This window comes from Neomonachus schauinslandi, chromosome 2 (assembly GCF_002201575.2).
Source record: "Neomonachus schauinslandi chromosome 2, ASM220157v2, whole genome shotgun sequence".
NCBI lineage: Eukaryota > Metazoa > Chordata > Mammalia > Carnivora > Phocidae > Neomonachus > Neomonachus schauinslandi.
In genome coordinates this window covers 124,112,931-124,127,478 of record NC_058404.1, presented here as the reverse complement: position 1 = coordinate 124,127,478, position 14,548 = coordinate 124,112,931, and the positions used below count along the sequence as shown (strand labels likewise).

The following is a 14,548-nucleotide window of genomic DNA, read 5'->3' as shown; positions in this document are numbered from 1 at the left end:
TATTGAAAACCTTCTGGAAAGTATTCATAATTCTGGATGCTATTAAGGACATTAGTGATTCATGGGAAGAGGTCAAAATATCAGCATTAACAGAAGTTTGGAAGAAGTTGATTTCAACCTTCATGGATGACTTGGAGGGGTTCAAGACTTCAGTGGAGGAAGTAATTGCACATGTAGTGGAAATAGCAAGAGAACTGGAATCAGATGGAGCCTGAGGATATGACTGAATTGCTGCAATCTCATAGTAAAACTTTAACAGATGAGAAGTTGCTTCTTATGAATGAGCAAAGAAAATAGTTTCTCAAGATGGAAACTACTCCTGGTGAAGATGCTGTGAAGATTGTTGAAATGACAGCAAAGGATTTAGAATATTATAATATTACCAAATTTATTTGATAAAGCAGCAGCAGTCTATGAGAGGATTGACTCCAATTCTGAATGAGGTTTTACTGTGGGTAATAATAGCACTAAGACTTATCATTCCTATCATTCTTGTGTTCACTGGAGTAGCACTTTTAATTTCCTCCAAGAACTTGTCTTTTGCATTTACAAGTTGGCTATTTGGTGCAAGAGACCTAGCTTCCAGCCTATCTTGGCTTTCAACATGCTTTTCTCAGCTTAATCATTTCCAGCTTTTTTTTAAAGTGGGAGATATGTGACTCTTCCTTTCACTTGAACACTTAGTAGAGAACATTGTAGCATTATTAATTGGCCTAATATTGATATTGTTTTATCTCAGAAAATAGAGAGTTTCAAAGAGAGGGAGAGAAATGCTGCAAAAAAAAAATCTATTGGATATTTTTAAATGATTTAAAAAAATCTATGGATTAAAAATAGAAGTCTTAGGGTAAATTAAAAATTATTTTTAAATGAAGAAAATTAAAAATAGTGACATATCAAAATGTATAGTAATCAGACAAAGCAGTGTTTAAACGCTTTTCTTTCTTTCTTTCTTTCTTTCTTTCTTTCTTTCTTTCTTTCTTTCTTTCTACTGAAGTATAGTTGACACATCATGGTACATTAGTTTCAGGTAGACTACATGGTGATTCAGCAACTCTATACGTTATGCTATGCTCACCACAGTGTAGCTACCATAGATCACCATACAACACTATTAGAATGCCATTGACTATATTCCCCATGCCATACCTTTCATCCCCATGATTTATTCACCCCATAACTGGAAACTCGCACCTTCCACTCTCCTTCACCCATTTTGCCTATTCTCCCACCCTGCTCTCTTCTGGCAACCACTAGTTTGTTCTCTGCATTTATAGGTCTGTTTCTCCTTTTGTTTGTTCATTTGGTTGTATTTTTTAGATTCCACATATAAGTGAAATGTGATGGTATTGTCTTTCCCTGTCTGACTTATTTTACTTATTTCATTTAGCATAATACCCTCTAGGTCCATTAGTGTTGTCATAAATGGCAAAATTCCATTATTTTATTTTATTTTTTAAGAGCAGTTTTATGTTCACAGCAAAATTGAGTGGAAGATACAGAGATTTCCCAAATGCTGGCAAAAATGTGGAATAATAGGAACACTCATTCAGTGCTGGTGGGAATGCAAAATGGTACAGCCATTTTTAAAGACAGTTTAAAAGTTTTTCACAAAATTTAACACACTCTTATCATATAATCCAGCAATTGAACTCTTTGGTATTTACTCGAAGGAGTTGAAAACTTATGTCTCCGTTATCTCTTATAGCTGAGTAATATTCCACTGGATGGATAGATAGATAGATAAATAGATAGAGATAGAGATAGATAAATAGATGATAAATAGACCCATCTATATCATATCTTATTTATCCATTCATCTATCAATGGGCACTTGAGTTGCTTCAATATATTGGCTGTTATAAATAATGCTGCAATAAACATAGGAGTGTTTACACCTTTTTGAATTCAGTGTTTTCATTTTCTTTAGGTAAGTACCCAGTAATGGAATTACTGGATTATATGGTATTTCTGCTTTTAATTTTTTGATGAAACTTCATACTGTTTTCCAGAGTGGCTGTACCAGTTTGCATTCCTACCAACAGTGCATAAGAGTTCCTTTTTCTTCACATCCCCATCATACTTGTTATTTCTTGTGTTTTTAATTCTAACTGTTCTGACAGGTATAAGATGATATGTCATTGTGGTTTTGATTTGCATTTCCCTGATGATTAGTAATGTTGAGGATCTTTTCATCTGTCTATTGGCCATCTATTTGTATGTCATCTTTGGAAAAGTGCCTATTCAAGTTTTTTACCCATTTTTAATCAGCTTATTTGGAATTTCGGTGTTCAGTTGTATAAGTTCTTTATATATTATGGATATTAACCCCTTATAGGACATTCTGGTAATGAATATGTATTGGAGTTATTGTGATATTATTATAGTAAGGCTTAGAATTGGGTAGTGTAATTCCTTCAGCTTTATTCTTTTTATTGTTTTGTAAATTTTGCCTTTTTATTCAGTTTTAGAATTAGCTTGTGTATATCAAAAAGAAAAAGAAAAGAAAAGAAGACGACAAACAACCCTGCTTGGATTTGGATTTGATTGAAATAGTGTTATAGTTCAATTTGGGGATAATTGATATCTTTGCTATATTGAATTATCCAATCCACGTACATTGCATATCTTTTTGTTTATTTATGCCTTCTTTAATCTTTTTTATCACTATTTTGTAGTTTTGTTCACAGAGATTCCATATGTGTTTTCTTGGAGTTATATTTAGGTATTTATTTTTTAGAACTATTGCAAGTATATATGTACATACACACATATATGTACACACACATACCCACATGTACTTATACATATGAATATATATATATACACACCCACCTATGTACTTATACAGTATTTATATAGTATATATAGCATGTTATATATAAATCACAATTATAAATGATATGTATGTCTTGTTACATATATATAACTTATTTTTGGTTATATGCAAGCTAACTCTACAAGTGAATGAAAAGGCAAAAGAAATAAAATAGTCAAAACAGTTTTGAAAAAGAATATAACTTAAGGATTCTTATTGCCTAATTTTTAAACTTACTGTATATTCTGTTATTGGCAGTGTGTTATTATAGAGAGACAGATCCATGGAACAGAAGAGAGTTTAGTAATGGATTCACACAAATATAACCAATTGATTTTTGACACCCATGTAAAGGTAATAAAGTGGAGAAAGGATAGTCTTCCAACAAATGGAATAATTCAATGTCTAAATGCCAAAAAATGGACCCTAACTTCATATCTTCTATAAAAATTAATTCAAAATGGATCATAGCTCCAAATGTAAAATTATAAAGCACTTCGAAAAAAATAGAGAAAATCTTTGTGGCCTAAGGTTATTTATGACAAGGGTTTGTTAAGTGCCTTGTTGAAATGCCAAACGACACCGATATCATTTCAGAGCAGGACTTTTCTAGATCAGTGGTTTTCAACTTGAGCAATTTTGCTCCAGTTAGAGAGATTTGGCAATGTCTGGAGTCATTTTCATTTGCCACAATTTGAGAGTTTGTGTCTTGGGGGTGAGGGGTGGCAGTGCTACTGACATCTTCTGGGTAGAGGCCAGGGATACTGGCGAACATCCTACAATTCACGGGACAGCCTCCCGACAACAGTTATATAGTCCAAAATGTCAACAGTTCTGGGGTTGAGAAACCCTGTTCAGGTATTTTTTTCCTCCATATGTCAGACACTTTATTTATCTTTTTTTTAAGATTTTATTTATTTGAGAGAGAGAGAGAGAGAGAACAAGCAGGGAGAGGGACAAAGGGAGAGGGAGAAGCAGGCTCCCCACTGAGCAGGGAGCTTGAAGTGGGGTTCAATCCCAGGACCCTGGAGTCATGACCTGGGCCGAAGGCAGATGCTTAACTGACTGAGCCACCCAGGCGCCCTGTCAGACACTTTAAAATCATTTTCTATTTATCTAATTAATCAGAAAGAAAAAAAAAGTCTCCATATTAATATTGTTTGATAGGGACAACTTAAACAACAAAGATAGTTTTTATATTAACAGGCATTTTCAGTCAGCATTCTAACAGGAAAAGAACAAAATAAAAAAACACCTGCTTTACTGGCATATTTTCAAACAAAAGCATTTATTTCACTGGTTTCAGGGAAACAAATGATGGCTTTCAGGCCAGTTATCACTGCAACACTTAAGCAGTTCAGCTTTTTTTTTTTTTTTTTTTTTTTTTAAGATTTGTGTTATTGGAAAAAGCAGCAGTCCTAGCAGGGGATGACAGAAATTCAGGGAAATCAGGCATGCCTAATGACTCTGTTCCGATTTAGCACTGGTCTCTGGTGATTTCTTTTTAAGAATTCCAGAGCTCAGGCTTTTGATCTTGAGCAGAAAATCCACATGTGAGTGGCAAGACACTCTGTTTGCACAGCCCTAGCACATGTAACATTCCCAGTTTGACCAGAGATCTCCCAAGCAGGAGGGGTTCCTTCACACAGAATGGCTGTAAACCCTCAAGTCCGGGTTCATTGCATTTGTTTTCTTTGGGAAGTCTCTTGAGGGCTTAAGACAATTAAAGGGCTAATCGGCTATGCTTTGCCTGTAGGATGTTCAAGTTAGTTTCTTCATAGCAAAGTCACTGTTAACCGCATTTTCCCTTTCAGTCTCTAAATCTATCCTCCAGCTGGAACAAAGCTGAAAAGCTGCAACCTCTGAGAGCAATATGCTCTAACTTGACTGGGAAAGAGCTAGTAGAGTGTGCTAGTATAATGGCATGGGGAATGCCAGGTGTACCCTCAATGGCAGGGATTCTCAGCCAAGGGTGATTTTGCCCCCTAGGGGACATTTATCAATATCTGCAGTTATTTTTAGTTGTTGCAGTTGGGCGAAAAGGTAATAACTAGCATTTAGTGGGGAAAGACCAGACATCCAACTACTAAATATCTTATAATGCACAAGGCAGGCTCCCACAACAAAGAATTATCTGACCCAAATTATCAGTATTGCCAAGGTTGCAAAATGCAGCTCTATGGGCTCATTTACAAGTATTGGATAGATTTTTCCAGTTTATGCATCTTCTAATAATAAGTTACATGGGCCATACCTTAGATGAAAGATCTTTTGAGATGATATCTTCAAGAATGTATTTGTTTTGCAATATCTGTCAAATCTTAAAATCTTTGAAAGTATTTATGTTACTTTGTCAATTGTCTGAACAGACTTGGTAGGAACTTTTGCAGTCTGGCTGAACTCTCCAAGTCCAAGGATCTTTGTGAGCTTGTGTTTAAGACATATCTTTCATCTTCCAGTTTCAGTGCACAAATGTTGAAAATAAAATATATGCCTCTTGGTTGTGATACAAATGCTTGACATTGAAACATATTAAGTGATTCTTTTAGAACACTGTTCTAGTTTTCTGCTTCGTTCTTATACAATCTGGAGAGGTCACATGCTCTTATATTCCATTTACCCCTAAATAACAATGTCAAAAGAAAAAAAGTCAGTATTTGGATTGTGTAGAAAAATAAAATTAATCATTGAATTAATACTACTTTAATTGAATCAAAATGCTAGAGTCATATTGTCACTTGAAACACACAAAGCTACATCTCATATAATTTTTCAAGCCTTTATAAGACTTATGAAACTATCCAGTGGTTTGTAGCCATTTAAGTTTGCTTTGTGCCTAGGACATTGCTTTAATAGAGACTAAATCAGAAATTTGTTAACAAACATATTTTAACAACAGTATAAATATTTAAGAATAATGTAATAATTTTTTAAACTGTAAGTGCATAGTGAGTTTAAAAATTAGTATGATCTATAACCAATATGAAAATACCAATAATGCACCATGGTTCTTCTATTTTAGCCTGCAAACAAGGAATCAATACCAAAGTCTTTTCAAGCTTGGAAAAATGGAGACTTGAATAATTGTCCAGTTAATTTAATAAATGTAGACAGCTGACCTAAATGAATCAGATTGTAAAGAATTCTTTTACCTCATTAGCATTTTTGGCCTAAATTATCCAGATAATTATTCCAATTTTCCACATCACTTTGCCCATATTGAAAGAGTGTCTTTCAACTTTTCATTGTAAATGCATTTCTTCTGTCCTGTTCAAAGCCCAGCAAGGTGTGTGTCCTTTATGATGCAAATCTAGCATTTCCCCATTTTGCTGATATTCTTTGAAATGCTATCATTTCTGTTTGTATAACCTTTGACTAAGTATTGATAATTGGACCATGATGGTGCCAAGACCTATTTATACATTATACAATTCCAAATAGAAAATCATTTCTTGGTTATTCTACTGTATTTTTTCTTCATGTATGTGTGGTTTATTTCAATTTCTGCAAAACATTTCTTTACTTGGGCACCTGGGTGGCTCAGATGGTTAAGCGTCTGCCTTCGGCTCAGGTCATGATCCCAGGGTCCTGGGATCGAGTCCCGCATCGGGGTCTCTGCTCCTTGGGAGCCTGCTTCTCCCTCTGCCTCTCTCTCTCTCTGTCTCTCATGAATAAATAAATAAAAATCTTTAAAAAAACAAAAAAACATTTCTTTACTTTTCCTTCACTCATAGTATATTTTCCTTCAGTTGATAAAATTAGTTCATTTGCTCACCAGGATTATACCTAGTTATGTGTCAGTGTTATACTCAAGATGTTTCAAGCTTCTGTTTTACACTGAATAAACTAGTTGATCCAATTTATCTATATCTAATCAGAAAATTCTTTTTTTTTTTTTTTTTTACAAACTGTTTCTTTTCCGTCAACCTTTTCAATTTCTATTTCCATTTTGTTTGCCTTTGTGGAAGACCAGCTTAAGACCACTCAGTGGTTGTTCCTCCCATTCAGTGGCCTGAGCAGTGGAAGCTGCAGACCAGTCTTCAGTGGCCGGCTGGGTGCTCCAGTCTTCAGTAGGGAACTGCTGAATAGGCACCGAGGGCACCTGCATGCCTTCAGACCAGTCTGCGACTTCAGGCTGAGTAGCAGTGAACTCAGGAGCTGGAGCCGTCCATTCACCCTGAAATTCCTCCTTGGTCACAGCCTTTTCAGCAGCGGCCTGCTCTTCCTTTTCAATCTCTTCAGGATCTCTGTAGAAGCAGAGATCAGGCATGACCTCCCATGGGTGTTCTCGGGAAATGGTGCCACACATGAGCAGAACTTCCCTGGCCAGCATCCACCACATCAGACCCACTGAGTGAGTTCCCTTTTTAGGACCTTATAGCAGGATTCATCAAGTTGCTCTGAAAATCGAAAAGGCCCAGTAACGTGTGAGGCCCAAGCAGTTAAGAAATATGGAGAAAAGAAAACACAGACCATTTAAAAAAGGATTTCTCCTTAAAGCTGACACATCTGAATTATACTTATAGCAAGAATTACTATCAAACTCCACTCATTGGGCCAGAGACCCTTGTGGTGTTAGCGAAAAGACTTCCCCCTCGTGTAGCACACCACCTACACTTGTGAGTTCATCTAATCAGAAAATTCTTATCTTGAATTAATTTGAGATGAAAAAACATATTATGGAAAATAAATATTATTGCAAGGGCAGCCATCATTTATATTAACAGTCACTCGTTCGAGACCAATCAGGGTAGGATAAGAAGGATATGAGAAGTTTGTAGGCTAAAACAAAAGCATTGCTTAATTATTTTTATAGCTTCATTCATCCAATGTTTATAATGTATACAAATAATAGTCTCTTATCCTGCTTTAGATACTGAAATTATTTTTCATAATAGAAATAATAGAACTGAGAAACTATAGAATCCTGAATCATATTTGCTTGGTGTCACTCACCATTTGACTAGTGAATCCAGCTCTTATTCATTACTATTCTCTGAAGTCTTTTGCTTCGATTTTCAGTAGTAGTGTGATTCTCCCTAACTTTTTCTTTATTCCAAATTTTCAGATTCTCCACTACTGTGATTTTTTTCATTGCAAATACCCTTAAACCAATATATTAGTTAACTGTTGTTGTATAGCCCACATTCCCTAGATTTAGTAGATTAAAAAAATAGTCACTTATTCTTACTCATGAGTACACAGATAAGCTCTGTTGTTCTAATCTAGGATACTTGGCTTGCTTATACATCTAAGGTCTGCTGGCTGGTGTTTTATTGCCTCACTCATTAGTCAGAAGATTAGCTCTCAGTAGTTGGAAATAAGATAAATTAGGCCACATGACTCTCCTTATTCTGCATATTAGCTGATCTTATTCACATAGCAGTCTCAGAGTTCCACAAGGAGAACAGAAGCAAGCAAGGCTTAGAATTCATACACTATGATTTCTGTTGCACTCTGTTGGTCAACATGTATTACAAGTGCAGCCTAGATTCAAGGGACAAGAAGTAAATGCTACTGCTTGATGTATGACCTGTAAAGTTGTATCACAAATAGTGTATGGTTATAATTTAAAAAAAAAAAGATTAATTGCAACTATTTTTGTAGATGATATTCCACAGTCTACTTCCTGACCACAATTGTTTACATTTATCTCATTTCAAGACACTCAAAATTCTGATCCAGTTATGACATTGTGTTCAAAGTATAAGATCTCATGATCTGTATCAAGTCATGATGTGGCTCTTACAATACAGTTTTTATAATACCCAGCTCTTTATATGGAAAGCCAAGAACTAACAACTAAACTATCTGACCCCATACATGTAATTTACAAAGGGGGAAGGGGGGACAGAGGCAGATTAACTCTAAGAGTCAGTGGCACCCAAGGAGGGAAGGAATGAGGTGTGCTATAGTCACTGGTCCATAGCAATTCTAAAATCTTACTGGGTAAATGTCATAACATGTTGTCATAACATCTTTATTTGGAAAAGGAGTTTATGTATATGAGTTTCTTGAATGCATTTGTGTATGCATATGTATGTAGGCAATTGTATGATTTTTAAAAACGTTTTCATAGAAATGTAACTATTCTGAAAGTGCACTGTGTTATTGTCAGTAATTTAACACTAGACTGGGAGATTTAGGAAGCATGAATGAACAAAAATCACACAAAAAAATCACCCATGTTTATGTTCTCCTTCAGAAATGACCACACGATAAAAGAAATAAAATATGACGTTGTACATGTTTTTAAGCCTTTTAGAAGTGCATTCAATTTTCATCAAAAATAAAAAATACCAAAGTATAATGCAGTGTATATATAGAAAACATTGCATACAGATAGACAATAAATGTAATTTCATGTAAAATTATTTTCCTGTCTTAATATAGTAGTTTGCTCCTACAAATGGTATTTGTTAGGAATGATAACATTTGTTTAAATAGAATGGATATTGTGCATCATCTACATATAGTCATTGATTTCTATCAACTAAATCTTTAGTTTTATATTGAGAGGATTGGTAGCTTTTACATTCTAACTTATTTAAATCTTGTGGGTCTTGTTTTATTTTTTTTTAATATGGATTCTTAATTTAAAGCATATTTTGCATTTCAAGAACAAGTAGAGAGATTAGTCTGGTGGGATTTATGTGAAGGAGTGGAAGAATATTTGGGGGCAATGAAATTTTTACAAAGTAGCCATTGCTAAAATATATAAGACCTGATAAAGCATGTGTGGAATTTAGATTTTATTCTAATATATGAGTAAACATTGGAGAATTTTGAGGGTGACATGCAAGATTACAGCGACATTTACAAGGAGAAACAGTAAATGATGGTGGAGGTGCAAGGCCAGTGGGACATAGAAGCAAGGAGACAAGCTAGAGGGCCAATTAAATAGCTCATTGATGAGATGATGGTATCTTGGCTAGGGTAGTCAATTCTGGAGCTCATGAGAAGTAACTGAACTCTGAGTATATTTTCAAGATAGAGTTGATAAAACTTACTGATGAATCAGATGGTAAGTATGAGAGAAAAAGTAGGTTAGGATGACTACAAGGCTTGTGCTCCAAATTAGTACATGAATAAAGTACTTCTTTCTAAGAAGGGGGCCTTAAGAATTAAAAGAGTTGGTTGTTATTATTACTGCTAGGGTTAGTGATATTGTTTTAAATTATTTTGTGTTCTCTTTCCTCCAGAGTCAGTTCTAATTTTCATTTATTGTGGTCTATTTCAAGCTTTTGATTGTTGTAGGTTGATTTTTTTTCAGATAGCTGTTGTGATTTTCCTTCACTCCTACATATGTAAATTTCCCTCACTCCTACTGGCCTAAGTCTGTTTTCAGCTATGTCTCTGGCATAAATGTGACAGGTAATTCTGTGTCAGTTGACAATGGCTTAACTATTAATTTTGATTAAGAAATGAGTGGTTGGAGAAACCAGGAACAGACATGACTTTGCTCTGGAAGCCAGAACTCTAAATTTTCCGCAAGCAGTTCTTTCTATGTCTTACTTATTGTTGGTTTTGCTTTTTTTTTTTTTTTTTACTATATGATTAGTTGTTTAGGTGTTTACCTGGGGTTAAAAGACAGGAACATGGGATGGGGTGAAAGAGTAGAGATGGGTTAGAAGGTGCCAATTTATATAGATATTCATCTGGCAGACTTTCAATTAATTCCTTTTTTTTTTTTCTTTTTAGCCTCACTTATCATTATTTTCTTCTGTACCTTCTGATCTCAAGCTGGAGCATATCTTTGTTTCTGAGTAACTGCTTCCTACTTGAATTGAATCCTATCTTGCCAAATTATTTTTCAATACCCTTGCTTATTTAACCTAACTTTTCAAATTTATCATCAAGTTTCTCATATTTTTATTATCTTTTTAATATCTTCAGTGTTTATGTATTATTTCTCACTCCAGAAGTTATTTAATATTTTTATGTGTACAACTTTCTTTTTCTTTTGATCACCCTTGCAAATTTTTCAATTTTATTCATTTAAAATAAAAACCTGCAACTATTGGATTCTTTAATTCATTCTATGTTTTCTATGTTAATGGTCTCCGTTCTATCTTTCCTCCTTTCTACTTTCTTTACACTTATTCTGTTGCTCTATTCTTTTAAATATTAAATTGTCTGCTTATTTTAATGAATTCAGGGGTTTTTTTCCTCCTAACATAAGTATGTAAAACTGTCACAAAATTCCCTCTGAGCAGAGCTTTAACTGCATCCCACAAGTTTTAGGTTTGTTCTAAATATTTCCTAAGTTTTATTAAGATTTATTCTTTAGGGATGCCTGGGTGGCTCAGTCGTTAAGCGTCCCTTTGGCTCAGGTCATGATCCAGCATCCTGGGATCGGGCCTCGCATCGAGCCCTGCATAGGGTTCCCTGCTCAGTGGGAAGCCTGCTTCTCCCTCTCCCACTCCCCCTGCTTGTGTTCCCTCTCTCGCTGTGTCTCTCTCTGTCAAATAAATAAATAAAATCTTTTAAAAAAAGATTTATTCTTTAACTGTAAATTATTTAAATATTTTCCTATTAAAAATCATTTATTAAAATGTAACATCCACTTAAAAGCTCACATACACATACCATCCAAAAATCATTCACAAATTGAATACACCATCCAGTTCAAGAAATAAAGCCTTACCAGCAGCCTAGAAGACTCCCTCTTTTCCTACACTACTATACCCAATGGTTAACAATATCCTTACTTCTAGCATTATAGATTAGTTGTATCTGTAGTGAAACCTTATTGTATAAGGATTCATTCTCCCACTTTCTTGCTGGCTTTTTTCCTTGAACTTTGTGAAATTCATCCATGTTATTGTACATAGTTACAGTTGATTCATTTTTATTATTCATTATATTTCATTGTATGAGATACCATAATTATCCATTACAACATTCATGAACAATATGGTAGTTTTCAGTGTTTAGTTATTACTAATAATTTTTCTCTGAACATTCAGGTATATGTCTTTTGGTGAACTTTTGCATGCATTTATTTTGAACATACACCTAGGAATAGAACTGCTGAATCATATGCTTAATTGCTAGCTTAACAGATATATCCAAGCAGCTTTCCAAAATGGCTGTACAAATTTACAATGTAACTAGTTGTGTATTAGAGTTATATACAGAGTCCAGAAAGAGATCCATACGTAGTGTACTGATTTTTGACAGATGTGAATCACAAATGCAGTGTAGAAAGGATGATCTTTTCAATAAATGATGCTGGATCAATTGGATATTCGTAAGAAAAAAATATACTTAGTGCCTCCCCCACCAATCTTATACCATTCCTAAAAATCTCACATCTTTCCTAAAAATCAGTTTTATACAGATTGAAAATCTAAATGTTAATGGTGAAAAACGAGGATTTTAGGGGGGAAAAGCACAGGAAAACATATTCATGATATTACAGTAAGCAAAGCACTCTTCCATGGGGCTCAAAAGTATTACCTCTTAAAAACGATAAATTAGATGATAATGAGATTAGCAACTTGTTCGTCAAGGATACATCAAAGTATGAAGAACAAACTAAAGAAATGAGGAAGATATTTGCCATACATATATCAGGAAAAAAAAACACATACATCAAAAATATCAGAAGACATCCTACATTTTTTTTTGGTACATCCTACAGTTTAATAAAAAAGAAGAGACAAGCCATTTGTCTCTCTTAAACAATTTAAACAAGTATTTTAGGGGAAGAAAAGGTATAAAATAGAAAGTAATCATATGAAAAACTCCTTAAATATTTAGTCATAAGGAAAATACTCATGAAAACTATAATATGAGACTATTATATGTGAAAATGCTTGAAATGGAAAGTTCAGAAAATATCCAGTGCTGGATAATATCCAATAAATGAAAGACTGGAGGTATGTTCCCTAATTCCACATCCCCCCAAAAATGCAAATTTTGTCTAGGTTTTTTTCACAGTGCTTTTTTACCACAATCTGATGACCTGACTTCAAGTCTCAGTTGATATATTTACCTGGTGGTTTAGTATGTTGTTCTTGGCATAGACATTGTCTCAATCTCCATTAATGATAACAATTTGAAATAACAGGAAGAGCCTAAAATCCTTTTAATGAGTATAAACTTTCTTTGCTCTCTAACCAAAAAAAAAAAAAAAATTGTTCTTTCTAGGGTAAAAGTTTAAACAAACTTATGTACTCTAGTTATTTCTTGAAGTTTAAAGTTCTTTAATCATTCTTTAATTTGTTCACACATTTATGTATTCTCTCTCTCTTTTTTTTTACTCACCTAGAATATACAAATTAACTTCTAGGGATTTGCACAATAAAATTGAGTTAAGTATACAGAGAAACTCATATCTTCTATGCTCAAGTCACCTAGACTATATTTAGGAGAAATACTACCAAGATGTTTTGTCTAAACTTAAAAATCACATTTTGTTAGCTATACATATTACATTCTCATAAATTTTTATGAAGGATTTGGACATTATATCTTATTTTTACATATCTTTGACTCTGAACCTTATAATGTGAAAGTAAATTTTTCACTTCATGAGGAAATGAGTTCTTAACCGTCACTTAGAATTTACTTATAAAAGTCTTAATAGTCTGAAAAAACTGATAATGTACTGCCCAAAAATGAACACATCAATTAGTTCTCCAAGATTGATTCATTTTTATTGTTTTTTATCTCTTTTTCCATTTAAATGAACTATATATTCACTTATTAATATATTCTACCAAGAGATGCTTTCAAAGATAAGCCTGGATATTCTGATTAAACAGCTCTGTTTTCATGCACTGGAAGATTGTTTAGGGATATAAAAATGTGTGCACATAACCTCAAGACAAAATAGAAAGCAGTAAGTGGACAGAGACCTATGAGTGGTTTAAGCTAAGTGCTAGATGATTAGAGGGACAAGAAAGAGGGAAGGAAGAATCCACTTTGGTTGGTAGGACCAGGGGAAAAAGTCAGAGACATTAACCTTTCACATGGCTATTTTAAAAAAGGATGGGCATTAAATAAGGAAGGACAGCATAAACAATCATGGGAACAGGAACACATGGTATAGATTTGAGAAATGGGCTAGGAAGTTGAATGTATGTATCAGAGTAATATGCAATGATTCTAGAAAGGTTTCCTCCTACCAGATGATAAGAGTCATGAATGCCACACTGAGGAAAAAAGATAGCAAGTGGTTAAGAACATAAATTCTGGATCCAGACCACATGATTGAAGCTCAGTTGGGTTACTAACTCTTTTTCTGACCGTAGGCAAGAGCCTTCAATTCTGCATGCTCAATTTCTTCCTCCTAGTGAGTATCTCATAGGGTTGTGGTAAAAATTAAATGACTTGGCATGTGTCAACTGCTTCGAACTCTGCCTAGAATGTAATAAGTGCCTAGTTCATTAAGTGTTCTTTATTTTTTTTATTATGATTACTCAGGTAATGTAGACCTTGAAATTTGTGAGCAAGTAAATCATACCTATTTTTGTGTGCAGGTGGGATTTAAAAGGAAGGGTGGAATATTTCTCTCAAAAAAAATAATATCTTTTTTTTCCAGTCCTATGTAACAGATTCAAATGCACTTATATCATATGTGAAATTTAGGCATAATTTATATTAGTAATAAAATTTCATAGAAGTATTGCATTACTTTAAATTGCAAATCTTCAAAAGAAATAGTAACGAGATTTTCTTTGATTTAGTGTAGAAATAATATATATCTTTCTATTTTGACTT

The 14,548-nt window shown here is 34.0% G+C and overlaps 1 protein-coding gene and 1 non-coding gene across 2 annotated transcripts; both read right to left on the bottom strand.

Annotated features, from left to right (window-relative positions):
• Positions 1-6,720: 6,720 nt before the first annotated feature.
• On the bottom strand, positions 6,721-7,160 carry LOC110572147 (40S ribosomal protein SA-like). Its single transcript, XM_021680407.2, has one exon. The coding sequence runs from the start codon at positions 7,158-7,160 to the stop codon at positions 6,750-6,752; it is 411 nt and encodes a 136-aa protein (XP_021536082.2). The 3' UTR covers positions 6,721-6,749.
• A 176-nt stretch (positions 7,161-7,336) lies between these two features.
• LOC123324220 lies at positions 7,337-7,489 on the bottom strand. The gene has a single exon (XR_006539700.1). It is a non-coding gene; the product is annotated as a small nucleolar RNA SNORA62/SNORA6 family (small nucleolar RNA).
• Positions 7,490-14,548: the final 7,059 nt, after the last annotated feature.